General features: G+C 40.7%; 1 protein-coding gene across 2 annotated transcripts; it reads right to left on the minus strand.

Annotated features, from left to right (window-relative positions):
- Positions 1-1850: 1850 nt before the first annotated feature.
- Positions 1851-20867, minus strand: LOC148874669 (uncharacterized). 2 transcript variants are annotated; one of them, XM_088963539.1, is made up of 9 exons: positions 20570-20843; positions 18688-18877; positions 18517-18603; positions 18245-18419; positions 8625-8805; positions 7896-7976; positions 3645-3752; positions 3071-3340; positions 1851-2158 (listed from the first exon to the last, which is right to left on the minus strand). In XM_088963539.1, the coding sequence occupies exons 2-9, from the start codon at positions 18839-18841 to the stop codon at positions 2057-2059; spliced, it is 1158 nt and encodes a 385-aa protein (XP_088819665.1). In that variant the 5' UTR covers positions 18842-18877; positions 20570-20843; the 3' UTR covers positions 1851-2056. The 2 variants fall into 2 exon arrangements, with proteins under 2 accessions (XP_088819665.1, XP_088819664.1); XM_088963538.1 differs by having other exon boundaries at positions 18517-18877; positions 20570-20867.
- Positions 20868-27336: the final 6469 nt, after the last annotated feature.

The following is a 27336-nucleotide window of genomic DNA, read 5'->3' on the forward strand; positions in this document are numbered from 1 at the left end:
TTTAAGTCCTTTATTTGAAAAACCTTCTCCGGCCCACCATAATAGGGATCCACTCGATTGGGCCCTTCTTTTCGTTCCACGTGACCACTTAAAGAGTCACGCCCCCTTGTTTTAATGGTCGAACCAGCAACCTTCCCTATCTGAGATTGCTGGTTCAGCCTTCTCCCTTTCGACAGTAGAAGCTTTTTGTCTTTTTCCCCTGAGACCACCTACACAAAGGATCTGCCATTTGTCATACCCTCTTCTTGCTTTCTCCAGGTTTGACCTTCCAACTACCCCAAAGCTTTTTGGCTTCCCAGAATATGTTGGCCCTTTTTAGTGAAACATCCCTTCCCATTTGAATTATCCAATCTCACTAGTCCACGTAGTGCTTCTTCTTCCTCCTCCCCTCCTACCAACCGAGCCTCCTTCCACAGCCCTACTTCAATGGAGGAAGCTAACCACACAGAGACAAAGCTCCCCTCTGTTCGTACCTCTACCTTTTGTGGAATTTCTTCTGACTTCACACCACTTAGCAGGATTGCTACTGAATAGAGATCGCCCCAGAAAGCACCTTTCAAGATTCCTCCACACAACACAGCTATAGACTCTGCTATTTCTTGTTTCCATAGATGGAATGGCAAGCCTATTACACACACCACCACACCATCTTCAACAAAAAAATCCTTAGAGTTGGATGTTGGATTCCATTTGAAGATTGTGAATGATCCGAACTCAACCTGAACATTGATAGCTAATATTTCCAAATCATTCTCTAATGGATCTAGGATGGCTTTACAGTTATCAAAGGGGGTTACTATGAAGACACTCTTCAACTTCAACCTGGTTGCCAGTAAGTCAGCTACCCTCCTCCAATCATTAACCTTTTCCTTGGCTTGTATCACAAACTTACTATCCCACTCATCTCTCTCTATACCTCCCATCATTCTGCAATGGCCTTTTGTTTTTGCCATGACCACCGGCCCTTGTTGTACCCTGCTGTTATTGAGATAAGCCTTCTCCTCCCTTATGGAGGCTTTTTTCTCATTTGCTACTCTTTGAGCAACCAGGCTACTTCCCCCAGCCTTGGTTCTGTTTTCCTGCAAGTAAACACACCAGTTGCCTCTGTCCCTTCCCAAAAAATTCAGTCAAAGCTATGAAGAACCCCTTTTCTATTCCTCTTACATTCAACAACATATCTTCTCCCTTCTAGTGTACTAAAATCCTGCCAGTTTATCTGCTTACCTTTTGAACAGGCTCCAGTTATGAACTTTCTTAGCCACTCGATCACTTCTAATCCTTCCAACAATATTGTACCCTTTTTCGCTTCCCTTACCTTCAGGCTTACCTTCCCCTTGATTCTCATCTCTTCGAACAGGAGATTTTTTGCTTCTATCTTCAAGGATCTCCTCCACTGACCTGCCTGCACGAACTCCATCCCCTCCATACATCATTATTACTTATTAGTCAGATATTTTTACCCAGTGTATTGTTTCCTCCTCTTAGTTTGGAAAGAGTACAAGTACAAATATGTACAATACAAAAACATTCAAGATAATACAAAATACAACATTTTGCACTCTACATATTTGTATTTGTACTCCTTCCAAACTGAGCCCTCCAAAACGGAACCAGCTACAAACCAGAGATCTATTAACAAAACCCGTCCTTTTGAAACCCAACCTACCATTTTTGGAACATAATTTATCCCAGCTTACCAAACGTTCAAAACACTTTTTGGCTCAAAAGCAAAAGCTTAGAGACTTATACGTGACGACTTAAAAAAGAAGTTTAGAACTTATCATATACGTCCAACCACACTTGCCCTAATGTTACCATCATGTATCGAATCAATATAGATTGTATGGACATGGATGAATTAATGTATACATTCCCTTACATGAAAAACAATGTATGGTTTTGAAAAGACTCGTTCACAAAAGTAACACACTTGAGGAAGATGAAGTTAAAAGGAAAATCAATCTGAAGGACTTTATAACATACAATCATGTTTATTCATCGGAAACTAATATTTACAAAGATTGGAAAGGGATGGCTCACTAGTCACGAGAGGGGTTCAAGAAAAGGGCAAGTCATTGCAGCTCAAGAAGTTGTCCCATATCAATTTCAAGGTATCCTGAAGCATTTCAGTGACAGGGCCTACCTCTGCCATATGATCCTGAAACTCCAAGAATGGAAAGATGACTCATCAAATCTTTCTATAAAATATATGAATGAATGCATAATCTACTAAAAAGATGCCATCTTATATCCTGAAAAGGCAATGAAAGATGGCATCTTTCATTCTTATTTTATTTCATTCATTGCAATAAAATATCTTCTTAAAAGGCAATGAAAGTTGTAAAATCATTATTTTTTATGTGAGAAATAAGAATTTCAAACCCTAACATAGACTTGTTTGGGCTTGCCTCAAGGGGCGTGCTACAAAGGCAACTCATAGAATCAAGAATGCAATATGTTGTACATCACATTAACTACTTGAAGCAATGCAATTAAGGAAAAAAAGAGATTGTGGGTTTTACATGCTTGAAAATGCTTTATATGTTTGCTTTTATTTTTAAATTTTCATTTGAATACACTTTACATGTTATGTTTATGTATTTGAATTTTAGATAATAGGTTTTATAAATCATTAATTTTAAAATTTAAGTTTATATTTTTATTAACATTATGTTTTAATATTTTTTAATATTTTTGCATTTTTTTGTAATTTTCTGACTTTTTTTTTTAATTTTTTAGCTTTTTTTTTTGTAATTTTGCACCTTTCTTAAAAAGGCGCGCGCCTCGCCTTGCGCCTTGCACCTCAGGCACAAATTGGTCCTTGTGCTTTTTTTGCGCCTTGCGCTTTTAAAACACTGGGATTTATGCAACTTCAGTCTTTGAATAGACTACTGCACAAGAGGGGGGAAATTGTTCTTGCTATTGTTACAATTAGGAATTTTCTGATGCCACCTAGAAGATCTCATATTTCAGATCTTCCAGGTCAAGAAACCAAACATGTTAGGATCAAGCAATCATTAGATATGTCATAACTTCAGTATTATCCTATCTTACAACTAACAGAACTAACCTGCAACTGCCCAACTATTCCTGTCATCTTGAGACCAACTTCCCTTGAAAATTCTCCCATTGAAGTCCTGAAATCAAATCGATCTGCATCTCGCACCTTGAGCTTCATATACAGATTTTTAAAAGCTTTAGCTTTTGTGTGCCAGGCGCCAACAACACTGTATTTATCTCCAAAACACTCCTTCCCCAATGGCCATCTCAACCCTCCCTTCACATTTGGATCTATAATTGCAGATTTTATTAGATGGCTCAAGCTAAGTTTCTCGTCATCCTGAAAACAAATACATTTTGTCAGCATTTTTACAACTTCCTTTTATTTTTATTTCTTGGGGTAGGGGAGTGAATCCCTGTCAGATATTTGGTCAATGAATAAATAGAAAAAAAAAATCAATAAACCATCATTTATATATAAAGAACCAATGCCAAGTATAAGGAAAGGACAACCTCTTGCAGAACATTTTAAGTTATGGATCTTCAAGATATTTTCAGGAATACCAGGGATAACCTGCAGAAAAGTGAGTTCCTATCGATAACTATAAGTGAAAAGTCAGATCCAGATTGGAAAGAGAACTCACAGTCAATGCCGTCAAGGTCACCTTAGTGTATAACATCAGTCTCAAGTCTAGATTCTTCTCCAAGCATGATATGTCAGCTACCAGGTGACGCACTGCACTCAGTTCAATCTACAACAAGTAACAAAATATGTTCCAAGGTAAGATTACATCAATTATGCTCACATGTTAATAAGTTTGTAAGAAGGTAGAACCATTGTTTGCAGTTTCAATATTGATGGACATTTCACCATGTAGAGATGGAGAAATTTCAGAGATATTTCGTTAATTTCGCTAAGATGTTTGGAATATCTAAAAAATTAGGAATTTTTTCCAGAAACACAGAATCAGTTAATAAAGCTTCAAGGAATCATTAGAATAAATAAATTTGCACATTTGAGACTCAAAAAACCATAGCAAAGAACTGTATAAATCAAATAGGGGAGACCTGAGAGACTTTAATTGATATCTTTCTCGGTTTCCCATTTAGGCTGCATTTGGCATTCCTTATTTTAAGGACTTATCTCCATTTTGCAGTTAAAAATCCAGTGTTCATAGGGGCATTTTAACAGCAAAAGGAGATAAGTGCTTAAAATAAGGAATGGCAAATGCACCCTTAGTCTTTTAGTCATATTCTCTTCATTAAATATGTCAATCACTTGCCATTTTGACCTTTTTTTTATTTTTTGTTACTATATGTTTTAATTAGTTTGAGAATACTGTTCTGTAGTTATATGTAATTTACTTTTCTTTTGAATTATAGTGACTTGGTAAGTGAATAATACCGAATAGTAAGCAAATTATACAATGACCAATTCCCCATAGGTCTTTTAGGAAAATATTTTTATAAAATTATAACGATTTTAACAAAATATCAAAAACATTTTAATAATATTCTAAAATTTTAAACATTGAATATATAGTCTATCAATGAAAATCTGAAATTTTGCTGACGTATTGGCAAAATATTGTATATATTTAGAAAAATAATTCCCAGAAAATTTCGTATCGCTACCTAGCAAAATGGGGATATGTTGGAGATATTTTACCAATATTGTTAATTTTGTGAAGCATGGGTACAACAGACATTTCCGTTGTTTTGTGATAGGAAGCCCAACCCAACACTAGTAGTTCCACTTCAAAGGACAATATTCCAGAACCAGGCCAAGCTATTAGGTCCATCAAAAATGTTTACACATGTGGCCCATGAAATAAGCCCTATTTTTACCTTGTTATGTAATTCATGGAATCAGCATGTATAAATAGTCTTTCAAAGTAAGAATTATCAAAAAAAAAAAAAAAAGTCTTTCAAAGTAACGAAACAGAAAGCATAAGAATTCTCATTTCAGGAGGTAAAGAGTCCCCTTGAAAGAGGCTCCTGTGGTGAGCAACCTCTCATCAACTGCTAGACCTGTTCACAGGCCGGGCTGGGGCCAGATTCAGGTTGGGCTTTGCCTCTTTATAAACAAAAAATGACCAGGCCCGAGCCCTAGCCTGGCCCTATATAAAGCCCAAAGCCCAATCTGAACAGAAATTATAATATATAGAATATTAAATAATACTCTTTTCTGTTAATAATAATATTATTAGATAATATTTACTGCCAGAATTTTCTGAGGATGGCATTCTGCAAGTTCAACCCAGTCAAATCATTGATTTCAGATGCATAAACAGTGGAAAGAAATCAAACAAGCTCCAGTGGTTGGAAACACTCAACTGCAGAAGATGCCTCTTGGGAGACATACACAGACCTGCAACAGCAATTTCCCAATCTCCCCCTTCCAACTAGTGCTATGCATCTTTATTCTTCTTAATATAAAATAGTTTTATTAAAAATAAAGAAAAATGAGATCCCCCCTTCCTCTTCTTCCTCCTCCCCTTCCTCCTTCCTCCTCACCCTCTCCTCTTAAGAAGGCCCCACGCCTCCTTGTGTTCGGGAGGCTTACACCTCTTACGTTCTGAACTATGCCTCACGCCTCTAGGTAGTGGAACGCCTTGCGTCACGCCTCTGTGTTTTAAAACATTGTTATAGCCCTTTAAGACAGGTCAACATTACTTGTCACAGCTGGCAGAAGTTTGCTTCACGGTACTATGGACCTTTTCTATCATGGAGAGAGGGCAGGGTGGCTTACAAATTGGATCTGCCTCCATCCAAAATACATTTCATGTGTCATTACTTAAGAAGCATATATTGGGCCATCCACCTCAGTCAGTATGTACTGCCAGAATTTTCTGAGGATGGCATTCTACAAGTTCAACCCAGTCAAGTCATTGATTTCAGATGCATAAAGAGTGGAAAGAAAATCAAACAAGCTCTAGTGGTTGGAAACACTTACCTGCAGAAGATGACTCTTGGTTGACATACACAGACCTGCAACAGAAACTTCCCAATCTCAACCTTGAGGAAAAGGTTGCTCTTCAGGGGGGTGGAGTTGATACAAGTCCAGCCTAGCCCAACACTAGTCTAGTAGTTTCTTTAAAGGACAAGAATCCAACACCAGGCCAATGCATTGCATGCCTCCACTATCCCTCTTGACTCCTCTTGAATCATTGATTCAGGAGCTTTAAATTATATGATTGGTAAGTCCAGACTCTTCTTTTTTATCATTTGTCAAGACAGTAAAACTTGCAAATGATTCTTTATCCACCATTGCAAGCTAGGGAAATGTCTCCTTTCCAAGTGATCTTCATCTAACCTCTATACTCCTTGTCCCAAAATTACCCATTAAACATCGTTCTTGTCCTCATTATACAAACTGCAATTTGCAGGTCATTTAGGGCCTCTAACTACCATTTTTTTATCAATAACAGAAATGTTTCTTTAATATAGAAAAAGAGGTACAATGGAACACCACGAAGAGAGGTAAGCTCTCTTAACTATCTTCACAATGACAGCTGATTACACTAATTACAACACATCCCAGAAAAGTTGATCCCTTCCCACCTGTTGCTTCGCCAAAGCATTAGAAAATGAATTAGCACTTCTTTTTACCCACTGCAACATAACTTCTATGCTTTGTGTTACCCTTTTGAACTTCCTTTTTTCATTAACATAGTTCCACCAATTAGTCTCCTCCTTTTACAGCCACATCACTACTAACCTTGAATACCCCTTGAATGATCAGCCTTCTTATGTTCAACTCCTTTGCTTTTTGAACTCTTCCATCACAGCCATGATTTCAGCCTTCAATGAATCACCCATACCTATTGGGCCCAAATAGAAAGCAATAATTCTTCCCTCATTTCAAACAACACCTCCCATGCCTGAAGGACCTGGGTTTCCTTCTCTACTACCATCAAAGTTCAGCTTGATAAACCCACAAGTAGGTGGGGACCATGTTGGCCTGATGACAATTTTAGAGAGAGAATACCATTGTGAATTCATCTGGACCAAGAGCTTTAAATCTGTCCATAGAGAAAATTGCTTCTTTGATCTCATCCTAATCAAAGCTCCTCTCCAGCCAACTCTTGAGAGCTATTTCCACCTCCTCTATGGTCCCTATCTTCACAAAATTTTCTCCCTTTGGCTATCTTTTTCCTAGAAGTAAGAAAGATCAAATTTTCTTGTCTTGCAATTTATTGAGGCTATAACTTCAACCATTTAAGGATAGTATGAATGATGGTGTCCTTCTAGGATTTATACCTTTCCTCCCAAAGTTCTACACAAATGGTAGGGGGGAGAATGCTAACTGTGACAATAAAATGACTTGAAACTAAAATTTGAAACCAAACAAGGAAAAACTTGCTGACAAAGAAATTCTGCAAGGGTTTCTCAAATTCTTGAAGATTGTCCCAGAATTCAGTGCATGTTAAAAATCTAGAGAAGATTCCATTGGAAAGAACATATCATGTGTGCCTGCTTGAGTTGGAAGTTAATTTGTTAGGCTTGCTGGAATTGGCCCAACTTCATGGGTCTGGAGCGCATCCGCTTTCTCTTCTGCCTTGGGCATGGGATACAAAATATTCACATGTAAATATATACATAAATGACTTTTTTATGCCCATAAATGCACGGATATATATAAATACTTAATTACATTCATATATACATCTCAAGTCAACTAAACATGCTATACATAAATAACTACTCCAAAAATTGGAAATTTTTCAAATTTGGTTCTCCTACATTCCCAGTCCACTACTAGCCCTGGCTCCTACACTCCATATTCTACTTAGTTGGATTATTCACTAGCCTATATGTATGCATGTCGTATCTATATCTTAGTGTCTTGTGTAGAAAGCATGAATATAGTCTGCAGAAAGCATGCAACTTGCCTTGTGTAGTTCTAGTTCTCCACCTTTCAATGCAGTACATTTACATGAAATAGTTGTATCTGGCCGAGACTTGTCAAAAACCTGAAAAAGGAATGAATTTCATAAGCTCATAGCCAAATTAATTAACAAGTAATAATCAAAAAGTGAACAACCATAGAGATTTGATCCAAACCATTATGTGACCTTGACAAAAGTAGACAGTCCAACAATCCAACCTAATTCTGTATGAAAACTGGGTCACTGTCCACCTGGCTTGCACTTAACTAGGTCAAACACTAAAGTGTGTGGGAATGAACTAAAAATTACTATGTTGGGTGTCCAAATTCTTTAGGACCTTTATCTTTTTCTTTTCCTTTTTCTAATTGGCATGCTTTTGATCAATGTTTTGAAATCCAGACTGGATAGGTTGGTTGAACTGAGTTCAACTGGATTCAGGTCCTTTTATGGCAACTGAAAACCAGGAATAACCAGAACATACAGGTTGAACTGCCAATTGTAATACCAATTGAGCCAGGAACCGCAGACCTTGTTAGTTTGATCCTTGATCTGGTGTTCAAAACATTGGTTCTGATAGTTCATAGTTAAATAAGATTTTTAAACCATTAATCAATGCTTCCTCCCCCCACCCCCACCCCACCCCCAAGAAAAGAAAAAGAAAAGAAAAGGAAAGAAAGGCCTTAGCAGGTCAACTTCTAATACAAGTTTCACAGTATCAAATCAAACAAATACCTTCACATGGTAATACTCCTTCTCTTCATCAAAATCCACTCCAATATTTGGGGCAACATTGCCTAAAATTCCTTCCATATAAGAACTAGGAAGATTTGTATAAAATGATCTCTTCACACGACTTGAAGTGGATTCATCAGCTAAACTTCTTTTGACATTGTCTAGTGTGACAGAGGGGTTCCTGCATTACATAAATATAGGCTTAATTAAGAAAATAGAAGATAACATATTATAGTCACTTAAGTACAACTTTAAATATGCTATTTATCATTTTAGACATATGTTTTGTTTCATCTCACAACCAATCTCCAATGACAACCATCGAAATAGGAGGCAGATAAGTGAATCTATGAGGTATTGGTCGTACAATGGGTGGGCATCTAGAGAGCAAGGAGATTGAAGCAGAGAAAAGAGAGGCAACAAAGGCTTCTTTGTCTCTTCCACGAGATGGAGAGAATATTAGGTGAAAGAAGCATAGAAGCTGTTGTTTGAAGAAGGTAAAGGTAAAGGACAAATTTCATTGAAGATTAGACAGAAAGGAAAAGGAACCATTTTTCTGATTGGAGAAGAAATGCAATCGTTGAAAGGTTTCATTGATGGGGCTTTCTACTCTGTCAAAAAAGAGGGTTAGAAGAGCTCTTTGGAGTTACCAAGTATCAAGTTGAACTGAAATGCAACCAAAACATCTAGTTTGCATCCCAGAAGGAAAGAAAGGCAGAGGATGGAAGCTGGTTGTGGAAAAGTTGAAGGGCTTTCTCCTGAAAAATGAAGCAGATGCTTTCAATGAGCATGGGATGGAAGGTAAAGAGAAAGAAACCTCTCAAGGAAAGTCTCCAGAGAAATCGAGAAAGACAGATAACAGTAAGGAGGTTACAGAGGAAAGCATGCAAGGAACGAATCACCAAAATATGGTGGTAGTAAATTCAAGTAGGGTACAGAAATTGCTTCTGGACAATGACAGATGATGGGTAGGAGAAAGGATTAATTATTAAAGCAGGGAAGGAGGTAACTGATTGGGGGATTATTTTAGAGGGGATTGTGTGAAAAGTTAGAGCTACTTCAGGAGAGCCTATCTTCCCATTTGATGACAGGTGAGCTTCAATGGATTTAGGAAATACTGTGGTGGATTTCACAACAGTGGAGACTGGTTTGGGTTTAGTTTACATTGAAAACTGGTCTGTCTCCTGCAATACAAATGAGCTGAATGATGGTTCCTTTGTGATTAAATTGGTAGGACTTCCTTTTTCTCTTTGGAAGAAATCTTATCTCGAGAAGATAGTCATAGTGATGGGCAATGTATTTTTTATATTCTAATACAACCAATCTCCAGCCAACAAAGGTGAAGATTGCTGGTGTGAAACCTGGCACTGTTCCAGGATCGCTGGAGGTCTTCTCAGACGAGGTTTGGACGAAAGTCTAGGTAGGAACAAAACATGAAGCATCACTATAGAGAGAGAGAGAGAGAGAGAGTCGGGAGGTTGAAAAAGGTGACGAGCTGGCCTGGGGGGATTATATAGAAAAGTGGTTAACGGAGAATATTTTTGAGGAAGGTGAATAGCCAGCCAATGGGGCTCATTTCAAGGTTTGTATGTGGAAGGAAATATATTCAAATAATTCTAAAAATAAATTGAAGGGTGTAAGAAACCTTTCTTGTGCCGAAGGAGTTAGAAAGGAGACCACCTCAGATCCTCTGTGGGGCCCAGCTCAAAAGAAGTTTCAAAAGGGGTTGGTCAAAGGTGTAGTGTGTTGTGAACCTTGTGAGGTTATTCTAAATACAGGTAAGAACTAGCGCAAAAACCCAGCGAATCAAAACTTAGTGGCTCATGTAATAACTTTAGTGATCACATAAGGCCAGTTTTGGGGCATCCGATTGGAGACCATGGGAAAGCTCTATCATCATCCCAAATCAATGCCCAGGGGAGTTCAAACCCAAGGTCTGTTATGGTCCCACGCGTAGGATCTCGTCACGGGTCAGTCCACGGTGCGAAAGCCCTACTTCCCCTTGCGCCTTCCCTTGCGTGCAGACCCTATTGCGGAAACTGAATGGGTGATTTGTCCAAGAAACCACCTGAACTCTCCCTTGGGGTGATTTGTCCAAGAGACCACCCGAACTCTCCTCACTCTTTTCTTGGCTGGAAAACTGACTTTTATTTCAATTCGTAACTCCTTAAATAAGAGATTATAGAAGGAAATTCCTAATTAAACTCAAACTCCAACTTGAACTCAAACTCCTAATTACCTACTCCTAATGGTAACTCACTCTTACTTAAGATACGATAAAGATAAGATTAGATAAAGATAAGGGATAATGGATAAGATAAGGATAAGGTAAGCTGGCGGCGAGTTGGCTTGATGTGTCCAGATAAGGGTGGGCCCACCCCTATGAGCTGTCATGTGGGCCCCGCTCTGCTGCTGCTTCCGGGTGCGTGCGCACAGCTCATGGTGTCGTTGTCGCGCGGTGCATGTGCGCAGTGCTGCTGCCGCACAGTGCGTGCGCACACCTCATGGTGCCGCTGCCGTGCGGTGTCGGGCGTGTGCACGGTGCGTGCTGTCGTGCAGTGCGTGCGATGCACGCTGCTGCCTGGCGATGCGTGCTGCACACCATGGTGCCACTGTCGTGCAGTGCCTGCTACTGTGCGGCCTACTGTGCATGCTGCTGCCTATGACTGCGCCGCAGTGCGCTGCCGGATGGTGTGACCATAACATTACACCCCTCCCGGACTACGAGCTTGTCCTCAAGCTCGTGTTCCGGATACATGGCTTGGGACTCTGCGAATGCATCAAACGGCTGCACACTATTTCTCAGTCCACCAACAGTATGAACAACAGGGACTGCCCCGTCTCTCAGTGCATAACGCTGGACTATTTGATGCAGACCCCAGCCACCTTCTTTAGTTTCCAGCTCCCAGGCATAACCATGGCTTACAGTGACTACACGCTCTACTACACTCAGGCCAGCCGCAAGGACATTGAAGTGTTCCCTACCTCCTGGGTCATATAGTTTGAAGTAGTTTCGTGGGAGATCCACATAACAGAAATCACGTACTGGACCACGACCCCGGTGTGCTATGTTGTGGATCATAAGAATGCACCGGGTATGCTTACAGTAGAGGACCTCAAGAGCGGCCTTACCAAAGAGAACCATGCGTTTTAAAATATCCTCTCGGCCTTCCTCATATATATTTTCCTCAATATTACAAAACATAGGGCTGTCCATGAACACAAAATCTATGCCATCAATATAAGCTTGGAAGAAAATTACCTCTATATCCTACCCCTCCACCTTACATCTCTTGCACACTCCTGTTTTTTGGATTTCTGTATAGTTACCATACGGTGGTAACGCAACCATAACTCTATGTCCACGCCGAGCCAAGGCCTTCGGTAAAGCCCCAGCAACATCGCCAAGCCCACCTGTCTTCGTCAAAGGAGCGCATTCTACAGGTTCTATTATAATGTTCGTGACATCGTCCCCGGCCAAAGGAGGAGACTTTACAGTTTCATCCTCCTTGCGCTGATCCTTGGTAATAACTACGGCTGTAGGGGCAGCGATCTATTGTTCGTTGCATGCCTCTGCCCAGTCCGGACAGCGTCTGTTCGTGTTGGCGATTCCCTCTGAACTCATTTCTTTGTTGGAGAGGAATGCTTCCAGCAGGCGTCGCATCTCCCGGACGTCTTCCCTGACTTCATGAACCTCCATGCTGGTTTCTGCAAGTTGGTGTTCTAGTTCGTGGACCTTGGAAGACAGCTGCTCCATATCGCCCGTGACGTTTGGCTCTGATACCAAAATGTTATGGTCCCACGCGTAGGATCCCGTCACGGGTCAGTCCACGGTGCGAAAGCCCTGCTTCCCCTTGCGTCTTCCCTTGCGTGCAGACCCTATTGCGGAAACTGAATGGGTGATTTGTCCAAGAGACCACCCAAACTCTCCCTTGGGGTGATTTGTCCAAGAGACCACCCAACTCTCCTCACTCTTTTCTTGGCTGGAAAACTGAATGTTTTATTTTAATTCGTAGCTCCTTAAATAGGAGATTACAAAAGGAAATTCCTAATTAAACTCAAAATCCAACTTGAACTCAAACTCCTAATTACCTACTCCTAATGGTAACTCACTCTTACTTAAGATAAGATAAAGATAAGGGATAAGGGATAAGATAAGGATAAGGTAAGCTGGCGGCGAGTTGGCTTGATGTGTCCAGATAAGGGTGGGCCCACCCCTATGAATTGTCGTGTGGGCCCCACTCTGCTACTGCTTTCGGGTGCGTGCGCGTGCCTCATGGTGTCGCTGCCATGTGGTGTCGGGTGTGTGCACGGTGCGTGCTGTCGTGCAGTGTGTGCAGTGCGCGCTACTGCCTGGCGGTGCGTGCTGCGTGCCATGGTGCCGCTGTCATGCGGTGCCGGGCAGTGCCTGTTGATGTGCAGTCTGCCGTGCGTGCTGCTACCTATGACTGCGCCGCAGTGCGCTGCCAGATGGTGTGACCATAACAAGGTCACAGCCAAGGACTTCTTTCCAGTGGGTTCCAAGATTGGAAGCTTTACAACAGAGTTCCAATGAATCTTTAACAGATCGCACTAATCCCAGATACATAAAGAGCTGATTGGACCACTTTGAAGAAGATGATAATGCTCGGGTGGACTGTGATCAATCAGAAGATGAAGATTCAGGCTCAGAGATGGGTTCTATTGGCAGCAATTAAGAGGAGAAGGAAGATGCAATAGGTAAATTTGAAGACAATCTAAACATTGATTTACTGTTTGTAGACAAAGAACTTTAATGGAAGGAGACCTCTTCTTCGTGTCTAGTGAAAATGAGTGAAGGTACAAACCAGGTGGAGTCTATGAAGGTTGCTAGGGTGGAAAACCAAAGCCTAAACAATGGGACACTAGAACCAAATACTGTTTCACGTTTTCTAATCTTTTATCTTCTCCAACTTTCATGGGATGCTAATTACACGGTAAAGGAAAAAATTTTGGTTGTTATGTTCGACAACTCATGCTGCCAATAGGGCTTTCCCTGTATGACATGTTATTTCATATTAACTCCATGCAATAGTAACAGTAGAGGTGGCAAATGGGTGGGTTGGGTTGGGTTGGGTGTGGGTTGAGTACCAACCCACCCATTTTGACCTAATAACCCATTTGCGGCCCATGTTAGTGGATCAAAGTGGATCGCAACCCACTCTGACCCTGACCCACCCTAACCCACCCTTTTGACCCTCTAATTCAAATTAAATTTCTTTTTATTTTTCTTTCTTCTAAATGCATAAAAACATAAAACTATATATTTCAACTAAAAACCATAAAAAAAATCATATTTTTTTATAAAAAATGCACAAATCAAAAAACACAAAAAATGGTTAAAAAATATATATATTTCATGTAAAACATCAAAAATTATAGAAAAATACAAAGAAATTGCGAGGGGGGAAGCTCAAAAAATTTTGCAAAATTTTCAAAAAGTAAAAAATTTCAGAAAAATTATAAAAAAAAACAACTAAAAGGCAAAATTTTCTTAAAAATTGTAAAAGTTAGAAAAATTATAAAAATCAAAAATTGAAGAAAATAAGGAAATGATAAAACTTTATATATATTTCAACAAAAAGGCAGAAATTGCATTAAATACATAATTGATAAAAATTCTAAACAATTATATATTTCAACCCATAAATCATAAAAAAACACAAAATATATAAAAAATATAAATATATATATTTTATATCCAAAAATAGCAAATATTGTAGATTCACAGAAAATTACTTAAATTTTAAAAAAAGTATAGCCAATCTGAGTTTCGGCTTCTCTCAAAATCTACTCAAATTTTCCACGATAAGCAACTACTCTTATTTGAAAATTTCAGCAACTAATTCAATCCTTTCTCTGCAAATTTCCTTACATTTTATGGATGTAATTTTTCTTCCACGGATTCTTCCCTTCTTCTCAGTCTGAGAATTATTCACAAAACATCAAAACAACTTTCTCTCTTCTACCTATATTTCCAATGCCCAGTTCTGACATCATAACGACCTTGATGAACCCATCCTATTATGCATAGATCTGAGTCACAGCTCTTATCCACGATCTTAGCCTCCGACTATCCTATCCATCATTTTCTCCTTTGACCTGTATAGATCTGAGTCACCGCTCCCTTCCACAATCTGAGTTTCTAAAATCTGAGTGCCCAACGATTCTATCCTTCATTCTCTCATTCAACCTGTACAGGTCTAAGTCACCACTCCCTTCCACGATCTGAGTTTCTGACTTGTATGATCTGAATCACCGGCTTGATCTACCCATGTAGACAAGAGAGAGAGAGAGAGAGAGACGAGGTGGAGGCAGAGTTATGATTTTCAAACCCTAAACATCACTATACTGCCTATGGGTACCCATGACCCACCCTAACCCAACCATTTTCTCTTGACCCAAATGGGTTACTCGACCCATATTGACCCACATGATATATGGGTGGGTATGGGTGGGTCAAGTGGGTCAAGTGGGTTAGGTCAAAAATTGCCACCCTTAAGTAACAGTGCTGAAGGCATAGCTGTATGGGCTAACATGTCACATGGAGAAGAGCCGCTGGAAAACACAGGCTGTGTTGACATGTTATTTCACGGTTGTTGCTGAGGTCCTAAGTAGATTCATCATTAAAGCTGATCTAGAAAACCAGTTCAGAGGATAGAGGATTGGTAGAAATGAGGTGGTGGTGACTCACTTGCATTTTGCGGATGACATAACTATCTTTTGTAAAGATCATACTGCGGTCAGCATGAGGAATTTTAAAAACCATAGTTGATAGTTTCCAGAGGATCCCAAAGTTAAAAGTGAATTGGGAAAAGAGTTGTGTGGCTGGTGTTAATATGAGAGAGGAGGATATCCCCTTGTGGGCAGGATTACTAGGTTGTGAGGTGAAAAATTGGCCCCTAGAGTATGCCTTTAGGGGGCAATCCAAGAGCAGATAGTTTCTGGAAACCAATAGTGGAACGATTCACTAGGAAATTAGCAATGTGGAAAAGGAGCTATATCTCTATGGGACGGAGAATTACTTTGAACAAGTCTACCCTAGCCAACTCGCCCACCTACTTTTTGTCCACCTTTAGGATCCCAATGAAAACAGCAAGACAGCTAGAAAATTTGACGAGGGATTTCTTGTGAGAACCGGGAGATGAAAAGAAAGATCATTTGGTCAAATGGGAGCAGGTGTGTAAATCAAAGGAACAAGGAGGACTAGGTATTGGGAATCTAGCTAAATGAAACACAATTCTTCTAGGAAAATGGCTTTGGAGATACCCCTTAGGAGATAGGCTTTGGCACAAGGTCATTGAAAGCATTCACAGTGTGGCGAACAATGGCTGGGATGCAAAGCTAGTGCCTCATGCAACCTCGAATTCCCCATGGAAGGCAATTGACTCAGAGGTATTACCATTCTTCCTTAATTTTATCCGGTTTGATGTAGGGTGTGGGGATTGAATCTTATTTTGGGAGGACCTTTGGATTGGGGATACACCCTTAACCTAGAATTCCCTGGACTCTTTTCTTTATCAAAACTCAAGGCAGAACCTATTTCTAGATTTGGGGCACCTTTAGACTCAGGTTTAAACTGGGATTTTGGCTTCAGAAGGGGTTTGAGGGATAATGAGTGTGATTCACTTATCTTGCTACTTTCTTTGTTGGAAAAGGTGTTTCTGGACCAAAACTCTCTAGATGGCAGGGTGTGGCTTCCTTCCTCAAATGGCCTTTATTTTTATTGGAAACGGTAACTTCATTAATACAACTTAAGAATAACTTTCCAGAGTTAAGTACAGCTGTCAACCCCTAAACAGGTGTTGAGCCCCCAGTAATCTTTCTTACAAAACTGCCCAGAACATTCTCTCCCTCACAGTCCCTTGTTTAGCTAACGTGTCAACTAAACCATTACTGATCTCCTTGTCCATTTGAAGCATGCACCGATCTCCCTTGTTGTGTTGAGGATTTCCCTCATAGGCTGTCTATAAATCCAAGTTCCCAACTTACCAGATTGCAGCCACTCAATCAACAATTTAGAGTCTCCCTCTATCTCAGTTTGGTGTAACCCCAATTGTTTGGCATATCTTACATCTTGAAGCAAGGCCATCACCTCCGCTTTCAATGAGTCCCCCACTCCTATTGGTCTTGAAAACATAGCCACAATTCTGCCATTTTCATCTCTGAATACTCCTCCTATACCTGAAGGGCCCAGATTACCTCTAGAACTCCCGTCCATGTGCTTCATTTTTCAACCTACTCACTCACTCTGGCTCTTTGGGGGTAAATTTCCCAGTAAGAGAAATCTGGTGCAAACCAACTCCTCCCAAAATGCAAACTCTTTGCTGGGAAGTGTTCCTTGGAAAAATTAACAATTGTGACATGCTACAGAAAAGAAGGCCAAATAAGCTCCTCTCTCCTCACGTGTGTATCCTTTGTAAGGTTTGTGGAGAGACCCTTCCTCATTTACAAATCTCTTGCTCTTTTGTGACTTTTTCTATTCTCTCTTTGGTTGCAAATGGGACCTCCGTAGGATGTCGTTAATTTATTCAACCCCAACTTCTTGAGGCAACAGGAAAAAGGGGAAGATGTTTGTGGAAGACAGTAAGGGCAGCCTTGGTCTGGACTATCTGGGAGGAAACAAATAACCAGATCTTCAATGGAAAGATAAGATCCAAAGAGGAAGTGAATGAATCTATACAAGTTAGATCAGCACACTGGGTGAAAACATTGGATCTCTTTAGAGATGTTTCTACAAATGATATACTATGGAATTGGACTGAAGTGGTACAGACAAACATACATAAAGAAATAGTGAGAATGGATTGGAAACCACCAGAGGTAAATAAGCTGAAATTAAATTTTGATGGTAGCTCTTTTGGCAATCCAGGAAGGGCAGGCATAGGGAGAGTTATCAATAACCATCAAGGAGTAGTAAAGTTCTCATCAGGACCAGTAGGCTTTGGAGACTCGGTTCTAGCTGAAATTATGGCCCTGCTACAAGGTTTAAAAATAACCTCGCAGATAGAAGTTAGAGATTTGGAAGTGGAAGGAGATGCTTTTTTGGTGATTTCTTGGGCAAAGAATATACAGTCAACACCCTAAAAACACAGATTTGCATTCAGGGAGATTGATCATCTTGCAGGAAAGGTTAATGCAAAGTGTGGATGGGTAAGAAGAACAACAAACAGAATGGTAGATGCTTTAGCAAAACAGGGGGCAAATAGACCAGCCTTGTTTTGGGCAAAGCTGTAACTGATGCAGTGAAAAAGAAACTGGATGGCCTATGTATTTGAAAGCTTATTGTTCCTTGTAATTTGAGCAACTCTTCAGTAGAACAATTGTAAACTTCAATTTAATAAATAAAGTTTATTTGCTGATCACAAAAATAAGGTAAATATATATATGCAATAATTTGTATATTATAAGTATTTTTAAGTTCAGATTCCGAGTAATATAGTATTAATTCCTTTTTTATCAACCAAAACCTTCCACTAACTCGAAAAGTAAAAAGATAAAAATAAAACCAGCACAAACAAAATATCCAACATGTTATTACCCAACTACTTTGCTTCAGGTGAGAGTATACCCAATAAAAGTAATTGAACTGTGAATATTACCCATGTAAGCGAATTTTGCCAAATCTAGCCACAAAAGAAGGCTTTATTTCTTCTGATTCATGGAATTCCATTTCATTCCAAACACTTCGGTAAGATGTGAGGAGATGTGGTTGTATCATCTGTGCTATGGATACCCATGGGCTTCTTCTAGAGTTCCCTGTGGTCTCATTAAACTCTAGCAGAGCAAACCAACAATTATTATTAAATTAGTTACCATTCAATAAGCAGAAAGATATAAATAACAAACCATATATATTTAGCAAGGTTCATACCTTTTGGTGGATGTGCACATACTAGAACCAGTGGCTTTTCTCCATTTTTCCGCTCAATGGATTCACAAGAAACTGGCTCCAGCCTAACTGAAGCAGGAAATTGATCATCATCTATCAAACCAATTACCCACCATCTATTTATTGAATGTTTTGCATAAATAATCTTTCCACCTTGGGAAGAATGTTTATCTTTCCTCTTCTCTGAATTATATTTAGAAGACTTCAGAGTCAATTTTCTTTCAAATTGGGGAACAAACACATCTGGAGTAGGGGATGGCCTCTCTGCATCTTTTACATTTCTCTTATGTGGAGGGATGTACGCCATAAAGATAACCACAACTTCATAAGACTTCAATAACCTCTGGAAAAAAAATAAGGATGAAATTTTATTGTTAAAGGGCATGCATATATATTTAACAGAATACACGATATGAAACCCAAGAAGAAAACCATGGTAGCAAGTAAATTTGACAGAACACGCACACACACACACACACACACACACACACACACACACACACAGAACCGTGCAAGCTTTTTGGCACTAGCAGAGTGTAGCTAGGAGAATGAACTGTTTGTTTCAGAACTTACCAATAGTGTAACTGGAAAAATGAAGTGTTTATCCAGTTCAAGATACCCAAAAATATAAACCATTTTTTGGTGTACAGGAAACTAAAAAACTCATAGTTATGGGGATTCAATAGGTTGAGTCAAACATGGAATGTCCAACCTGGATACAAATTTAAATCAAGTTTATTGATAAATTCTAATCCAGCATCCGTAAGAGCCTTGCTAGCCATTTATTTTCAAATAATTTGGTTGCATCAGGATATGTTAAGATCAAACTTCATTGCCAACTTAGAAACAGGGGAAAGAAAACAACTCTCATTCATAAACTTAGCAAGTCAGGCAAGAAAGTCATCTTTCTTTTCCTTTTTTGTATTATTGTTCTTGGAGGGGGGGTGATTACCACTAAAGGCTGGAATTCATTAAGAAAACTTACTGAAGATAAGCATATGGGTTGTGGAATTCATTTCCAAAATAACAAAGACTAGTGTGAACTCTAAGAATCATCCTAGAGGCTTTGAAATATCAAACACAATGTGGAGCTGGGCCATGACAATGGTTATACAGCTCTTCCAGATCTGATAAAGCAATCATAACATAAGTTTCAAATTCCAACTTCGGGTATACCAAGACCCAATGCTTCCTCCCGTCTAAGATGCATTGCAAGAGCTTCAGCTTCTTTGGGTGATCTGCAATTGTCTCTTTGCTCTCTTGCAGAGATTGATCTACCAAGATGTTTGCACACCAGGATCATCTAATCTACAATATATAAGAGAATGCAAGCCCTAAACCTAATTTCTATATTGGTCCATGAACCAAACTCCAATCAAATAAAGTATTAACTAAATTAAATCATAATTGAATATATGAAATCTAAATCTACTCTTATGCACATTCATTTGCCTTTTTTGACAAGCATATTCACTTATATATTTACTTCAATAATATTAATATCTAATAATTTGAACAAATGACAGTTACAGAAGTATCGAACTCATTTGCATTTCCCCTAAAGAACAGTAAAATGAACCCATATTGGAAAATGAGTTCAGGGTTCAAATGCCATGAAAAGCTAAAAACAAAATGAGTCATTTCAGTAGCAAGCATACATTGTATATTAGATATATGTCATCAATAGATCGTGTTGAATTAAAAAAAAAAAAAAAAAAAAAAAAAAAAAAAAAAAACATAAAAATAAACGATCGGATCAAGTGTCAATCTTGCACCTCTCTTTGTTTCTACTAGCTAAACAAATTTTATATAAACTGTAAAAAAAAAAATACTCAATATACATATTCAGAGTGAAAATTCTAATCAATTTAATCTCATTGCAAAATCAGAATTAAATAAAACTGAAACTAATTATATTAACAACGTGAACTGATCACTCCATCCTATAAACATGGATAAATTTAGATAGATAAGAAGAAACTGGACTAAATTCATCGAAAATATTGATGACAAGTTTGAGATTTGGGAATTTCACCTTTGGAGGAAGAAGGCCCGAACCCCCGAACCGCAGTCACTAAAACCCTATAAACAGATTGTCAGATTTTCTTTGTTTTCCTCCGTTCTCTCGCGACTCACTTGATGCCTCATGCCTAGAGCCAAACTTTATTCCTTTGTTCGAAATCGAATTCGGACTCCAAACTTGATTCCGGGTCCAACATAAACTTTACGAGGTATGTCTAACGAAATGACGATTTCCCCTTCATGAAAAGTGTGTAAAACAGTGCCGTCTTATCGTTGTTAGGGATGGCAATTTCTAGAAGTGAACATTATTCGGTTAAAACCAATATCGGTTCGGTTTTTTTATTTTTGTTTATTTTAGCTCGTGAAAAGTTTAATTCGGCTTGGTTTTAATTGAGCTTCGAGCCGATCTCGAGTTCAATTTACAAGTTCATTTATTAATCGAGTCAAGCTTGAGCCAGCTCAATGATAATGATGAAAATAATAATAATAATTGACAGATGATGATTTGACCAGATCTACTGAGATGATGACATGTGGACCTGACTCAGTACGAGCAACAACTCAGTATCGTAGCCTAACTACAACTAAGTGATGAGCATATAGAACAACTCGCTACTTCATAGCTCGTTGAAGGGGGAGCTCGCTACAAAACGAGCCCCAAGCCCCCAAGCTACCGAGAAGGGAATACTCCAAGACTATTTTAGCTCGCGAGCTAGGGAAACCAACTCGCTCTAGCCTCTAGGCAGAAGAATCACCCCAGACACCAACCTTGATAAGGGTCATCTCAAAACACCCCTAAGCTTGCTACAAGGTAGCTCGCTACAGAGGAGCTTGTGACTAAGCAACGCGGCGTTCTTAAGAAGCTTCTGCCTGACAAGATCGTACCGATCAGACTGCCCCACGTCTCTCGACTGACAGAGCAGCCCTTTCAACAGTCTGCACCCACGTCTCTCGACAGATGGAGGCGTGCCTGCCCCTTTGGGACGTGTCACTCACCCAAGCGGGTAGTACGTTATAACGATCACTTGTGCAGGCCTGACAGGTAACGGCTACGACAGGAGCCAGTGATGGTTACGCCCGATTTGGCAAGAATGCCCCTATAAAAGCCCTTTAGGCGAAGGGGAGAAAGGATCTTGAGATACTTTTGACACTTACACACTCTCATACTCTCAACTTGAGTCCTTACTTGCTCGCGAGCTAACCTCTCGAGCACAGTGATAAAGCGTGACCTACACTCTTACCTTTTCACACTCTTTTCTTCCTCTCCAGCGTTCTAACTTAAGCATCGGAGTATTCCCGCCGGGCAAATCCCCGAGAATCCTTCTTCTTCGTCTTCTCAGGTGCTGTCCACCGCCAATAAAAGAGCCAGTCAACAGCCAGCTAAGAGTGCCTGGATCGTGTCGCATCATTTGGCATCGTCTGTGGGAAACGCTTCTAAAAGCCTTCCTCTGAGCTTTCACAGTCTCTTCTTCCAAAAAAAAAAAAGTCGTTCTAAATAAAGTCTGACAGGAGACAAAGGGCATAACCGCCCAACAAAGATCTTTTCAAGACTGGGTTTATGGCACTCGAGAGCCACCAGAGATCAGAGCAGATAATCAACGCCACCGAAGCCTCAGGGGTCCCCCTCCTCCACCTCGTCCTCATCCTCCGAGGAGTCAGGCTCTTCTTCCTCCGCCTGGTCCGCCATCTCGGGAGACAGACCCTTCATGGTGATGCTGTTGAGGTTGAGCCCAAAAAATTTCTTTCGGACCAACCACCGGCAGAGCTTGAATCCGGAGCAATACGAGCTCGAGCCGTACTCTACCTAGAGGTCATGATATTCTTGGGAGCCCTTGAAGTCTCAAACCGCCTTCTCTTGCTCAGCCTCCACCATGTGGTCAAAGTTCCGAGTCCGGTCCAGAAGAGTGGACTCCAAGTCCCGAACCTGTTGCCGGAGAAGCTCCCTCTTCGCTGCTACCCTCGACGACTCCTCCCTATAGTGCACGCTCTTTTCAGAAAGCCTGGCGATTTGCGACTCCTAGTCTCGGACGAGCAGCTCCTAAGACACTCCCCTTGCGAGTGTGAAGGAGCTCGCCCCAAGTCCGGTCGAGCTCACCTTGGAGCTTCTGAACGATGGCCCTCTGGTTGTGAGCGCCGCTGGAGTGGATGTGCATTTGGAGGGCCATGGCATGGATGGCAGTGTTCACCTGCCGACAAGAGACTAAGGTCAGAAGGCAACAAAAGAGAAAAAAAAAACGAGAAGAGGGGAAGGACCACTTACCACCATACAATTAGAGGAGGCGAGCATGACGAGATCCCCAGGCTCCATCTCCTCCCACTTAGTGACCTCCTCATTGCAGATCGCCCTTCGGTTCTTCCGTCGTTCTGTCGAGCCACAATGTAATCGTTCACACCCTCCTAGTTTCCCACTGGGAGCCGCGGGTAGGGGAATGGGTAAGAAGGACTAGGAGGAATCACCCCTTGCTGCGGGAGCTTGCCCTCCTCGAGGCTAGCCCCGCCAACACCCCCTTCAGATGGAGGCGGCGGAATTTCGGGCGGCAGAGAAGAGAAGACTAGCTTAGCAGACCCGAACTCGGTCCCCGCCGAGGTGGGGGTCCGGTCAGGGTGCCACCTCTTCACTTTGCACCTCTGGTTGCTTAAGAGGAGGCGACGCAAGTCAACACCAAACATGATGGCTGCTAAGAAGAAACCACAAGATATTAGTTCGGTAAGAACAAAGTATTTGTATATACACAATATTGTTACAAGGTACTACCCGACCTAAAAAGACAACATACCCGGGCTCAGGCCAGCCTGCGCGAGCTTCTCCTCAGTCAGGTAGTTCGAACAAAGGAAGCCTACCGATGCCCAGGACAACATCATTTTCGGAATTTTAGGGTCCAACTCGACCCCAGAGTCCTGGACGACGCCCCTCCAAGAAGTTGGGAAGGGCCACCCCTCGGGGTTATGGACCACAAAATAATCCCACTTCCAAGCGGGAATCTTATTTGGTAGCTCATGCAAGAGCTTATAGCCGCGGCAGAGAGAGAGGTAATAAAAATGCCTCTCCGGTGGAGCCCCGGGAGTGGCATTTTTTATACAAAGAATAGAGGAAAAAATATCAAGGTTCAAAGGGAGACAAATACTCATAACACAAGGATATAATCCTAATCATGTTCCGAATGGCATTGGGATGAATCTGATCGATGGTGACGTTAAAATGGTTCAGTACCTCCACTATTAAGGGGTGTAGGGGGAGACGCAGGCCAACCTCGAGCTGTTCCTGGAAGATAACTATAACATTGGGATCGTGCTCCCACGGGAAGTTACCAGTGGGGAGGCTGTAGACAAGGACCCCAGGAAGGTGGAAGTAGCAGATTAGAGACCTGAGTCTCTCCGCCATCATAGAGGATGGGTCGAAAGTATCACTCCCTTCCCTAGGAAGTAGAGGCCACATCGCCAGAGGTCTCCCAAGCCTCCGGGACCTGTTCCCAGGCTCCCCCCGAGCTCGAGGGAGCATCATCATCTTGGTTTCCACCCCGGTAGTGAGTATGGTACGGGTACCCAGACATGGTTAACAGTGATCGAGACAACGGAAAAGACGAAACGAAGTAAATTGAGGAACCCGGGTAGACTAGACGGATGCACGACCTCAGAATCCGAAGACAGCAAGATGGCATGAGAGAAAGTGAGGCCCAGAGGGCCCTCCTATTTATAGTCTTTGCGCCTCCGAATTAACGGCCCAGATGAAAGCAGATCGGACGGTTCACAGTTGAGCGGACCGTATGCCTTCTGAAACCGAAATGTGATTGCCTGCACGTCCCCCATGATTGAGGTAATGACAGCTGCATGACATTCAGAGTTAGGAGCTGCTTCAGCATGTTTTCAGAATTTGAAAAGTCAGAAAAAACCCATGATTCCCACGCGCGCATTTAATATGAGCAGTAAATCAAGTTTGAGTTTCGGTCAAATCAACCCGTCACACTTCATGAACTCCTCGCGCTAAGGTAGCACTCTAAGCCCGAGGAGTGGGGTGCAATTGATGGAGGATGATTTGGCCCGACCTACTGAGATGATGACAAGTGGACCTGACTCAGCACGAGCAACAGCTCAGCATCGTAGCCTAACCACAACTAAGTGATGAGCCTATAGAACAACTCGCTACTTCATAGCTCGTTGTAGGGGGAGCTCGCTACAAAATGAGCCCCAGGTCCCCCGAGCTACCGGGAAAGGAATACTCGAAGACTATTTCAGCTCGCGAGCAAGGGAAACCAGATTGCTCCAGCCTTTAGGCAGAAGAATCACCCCAGAGACCAACCTTGATAAGGGTCACCTCAAAACACCCCTAAGCTTGATACAAAGGTAGCTCGCTACGGAGGAGCTTGTGACTAAGCAACACGGTGTTCTTAAGAAGCTTCTACCTGACAAGACCATACCAATCAGACTGTCCCACGTCTCTCGACTGACGGCGCAGCCCTTTCAATAGTCTACACCCACGTCTCTCGACAGATGGAGGCATGCTTGCCCCTTTGGGACGTGTCACTCACCCAAGCGAGTAGTACATTATAACAATTACCTGCACAGGCCTGATAGGTAACGTCTGCGACAGGAGCCAGTGGCGGTTACGCCTGATTTGACAAGACCGCCCCTATAAAAGCCCTTTAGGCGAAGGGGAGAAGGGATCTTGAGATACTTTTGACACTTACACACTCTCATACTCTCAACTTGAGTCCTTACTTGCTCGCGAGCTAACCTCTCGAGCACAGAATAAAGCGCGGCCTACACTCTGAGCTTTCCGCACTCTTTTCTTCCTCTCTAGTGTTCTAACTTAACCTCTCGGCTACAAGTTACTCTTTTCTTCCTCTCAAGTTGAGTCAAAAGCTCATAAGCTCGTGCCGCATCAATAAAAATAACAATAATAATAATAATAATAATAATAATAATAACAACAATAACAATAATAATAATATAAAATTATAGAAAATAATATATATATAATAAAAATATTATATGTATAATAGTTTTACTTTTATATAAAATAATACCTAATTATTATAATTCTTAAATTTTTAAATATCAAATAAAAAATTTTTATATATAATTCTTTTATTTTTTTATAAAGCATTTTTCTCAAGTCGAGCTTGAGCCGTGCCGAGCCGAGCTCGAGCTTATGAGCTTTTGACTCGACTCGAGCTCAAACTCGAGCTCAAGCCTCGTACTACCTTGGGGAGTTGAGCTCGAATAACTAGTTATTCAGCTCGGCTCGGTTTGAATCCACCCCTAGTTTTTAGGTTTTAGAATTTAATTAATTAGAAAAAAACAAATTAATCGAATTTTATTATCTATATAAATATATATATATATATATATATATATATATATATATATATATATTAAGGTAAAATACAAAAACCTCCCCTCAATTTTCTGGCAATCTTAAAAGCCTCCCTGACTTTTCATTCTAACAATAACCTCCCTTCATACTTTTCAGAGAAATATATAAAGGCCTCCCTTTCCTGACTTTTTTTTTTCCGACAAAAAAAAGGGTTAGGAGATGCGTTATTTTTTTAAATGCCACTTTTGCCGAAAGACTGAATTACCCTGAAAAAGAAAAATTCCAATATAGAACTTCTTTCATTTTTTCTAAGGCTTAGTTTGGAAATTTTCAATATACTTCAACCTCATCAAACAATGGAGTTCAACGAGAGATGCATATAATAGACTTCCCATATTCTTATAATATTTTAATGTCTTCTTCTGTCTAAGATGGCAAGAAATGGAGAGGAAGAAAGTTCACAGAGAGCTTCCGTGCCGTTAGTCAAGATTAGGTCAAGAATAGACACTTTTTAGGTTTTGGGTAGGGTATGGGTTGGGAGGTCTTGGGAAGTGGGTAGGGTCTATAAGTTACAAAACCCACCCCAAGCTCATCCCATTGCCATTCCTAATTGTTGTTCTAGATAGAACTAGGGCTGCAAGTTGTGTCGGGTTAGGTCGGGTTGAGGCCAACCCTATGTTCTAAACCCCCAACCCAACATTCAACCTGACCTTACCCAACCCAACCCAATGTCAACTTCAGGTTAGGTCGGGTTTAGACAGTGTATGCCCTTAGCTCCAATCAGAATGATCTACATTATCACATTTAATGTAAACGAATAAAGTACATATTTGATTCATGTTATTGTGGTGTGTTTCTGTGTAATACTCTTAAACTGGACACATATGAGACCCGTGTTAGTTTAGAATCTTCACAGCCGTTGGATAGATCTGGGGAGATTTATCCTGCCAAGGTTGACACTGATGTGCCACCAAGTTGGTTGGGTAGTTTGTCTCAGCTGCAGGGTGAGACCTGTGGTACATGCAGTGTGGGTTTCTTGAAACCCTGAATCAGACCAGAATTTCAGTATTGCCTTGGACCTTGGAGATAGATGAGCAAAATTGAAATGTTACACGTGACCCCTAGACTTGACTATGATACTACACTACGTGTTGGATTGGGTTGTCTTTGATATGCCAATCAATGAGATCCTTAAAGGGGGTCAAAACCTGGGTATGTTGGGACAGTCTAAGAATTCATCTGAGTGAGTGATCATAGTGACAGGATCAGACCCTTTGTCGGATAAAGTAAATGATCGGGGATGCACTCTCTCTGATGGAAACCAAAACTACCAACAGTCAATTTCAACTGTTGAAATTTGTTTTGCAATATATATATATATTAATATATATTATGGTTTCAAAATGTTTGCAAAAGGTTTTAATTCCCGCGATCCATGTGAGTAGAGAGTGTAGCACTGTAACTTG

Source organism: Nelumbo lutea, chromosome 1 (genome assembly GCF_056320005.1).
Source record: "Nelumbo lutea isolate HS-2025 chromosome 1, American lotus-T2T, whole genome shotgun sequence".
NCBI classification, from domain to species: Eukaryota; Viridiplantae; Streptophyta; class Magnoliopsida; order Proteales; family Nelumbonaceae; genus Nelumbo; species Nelumbo lutea.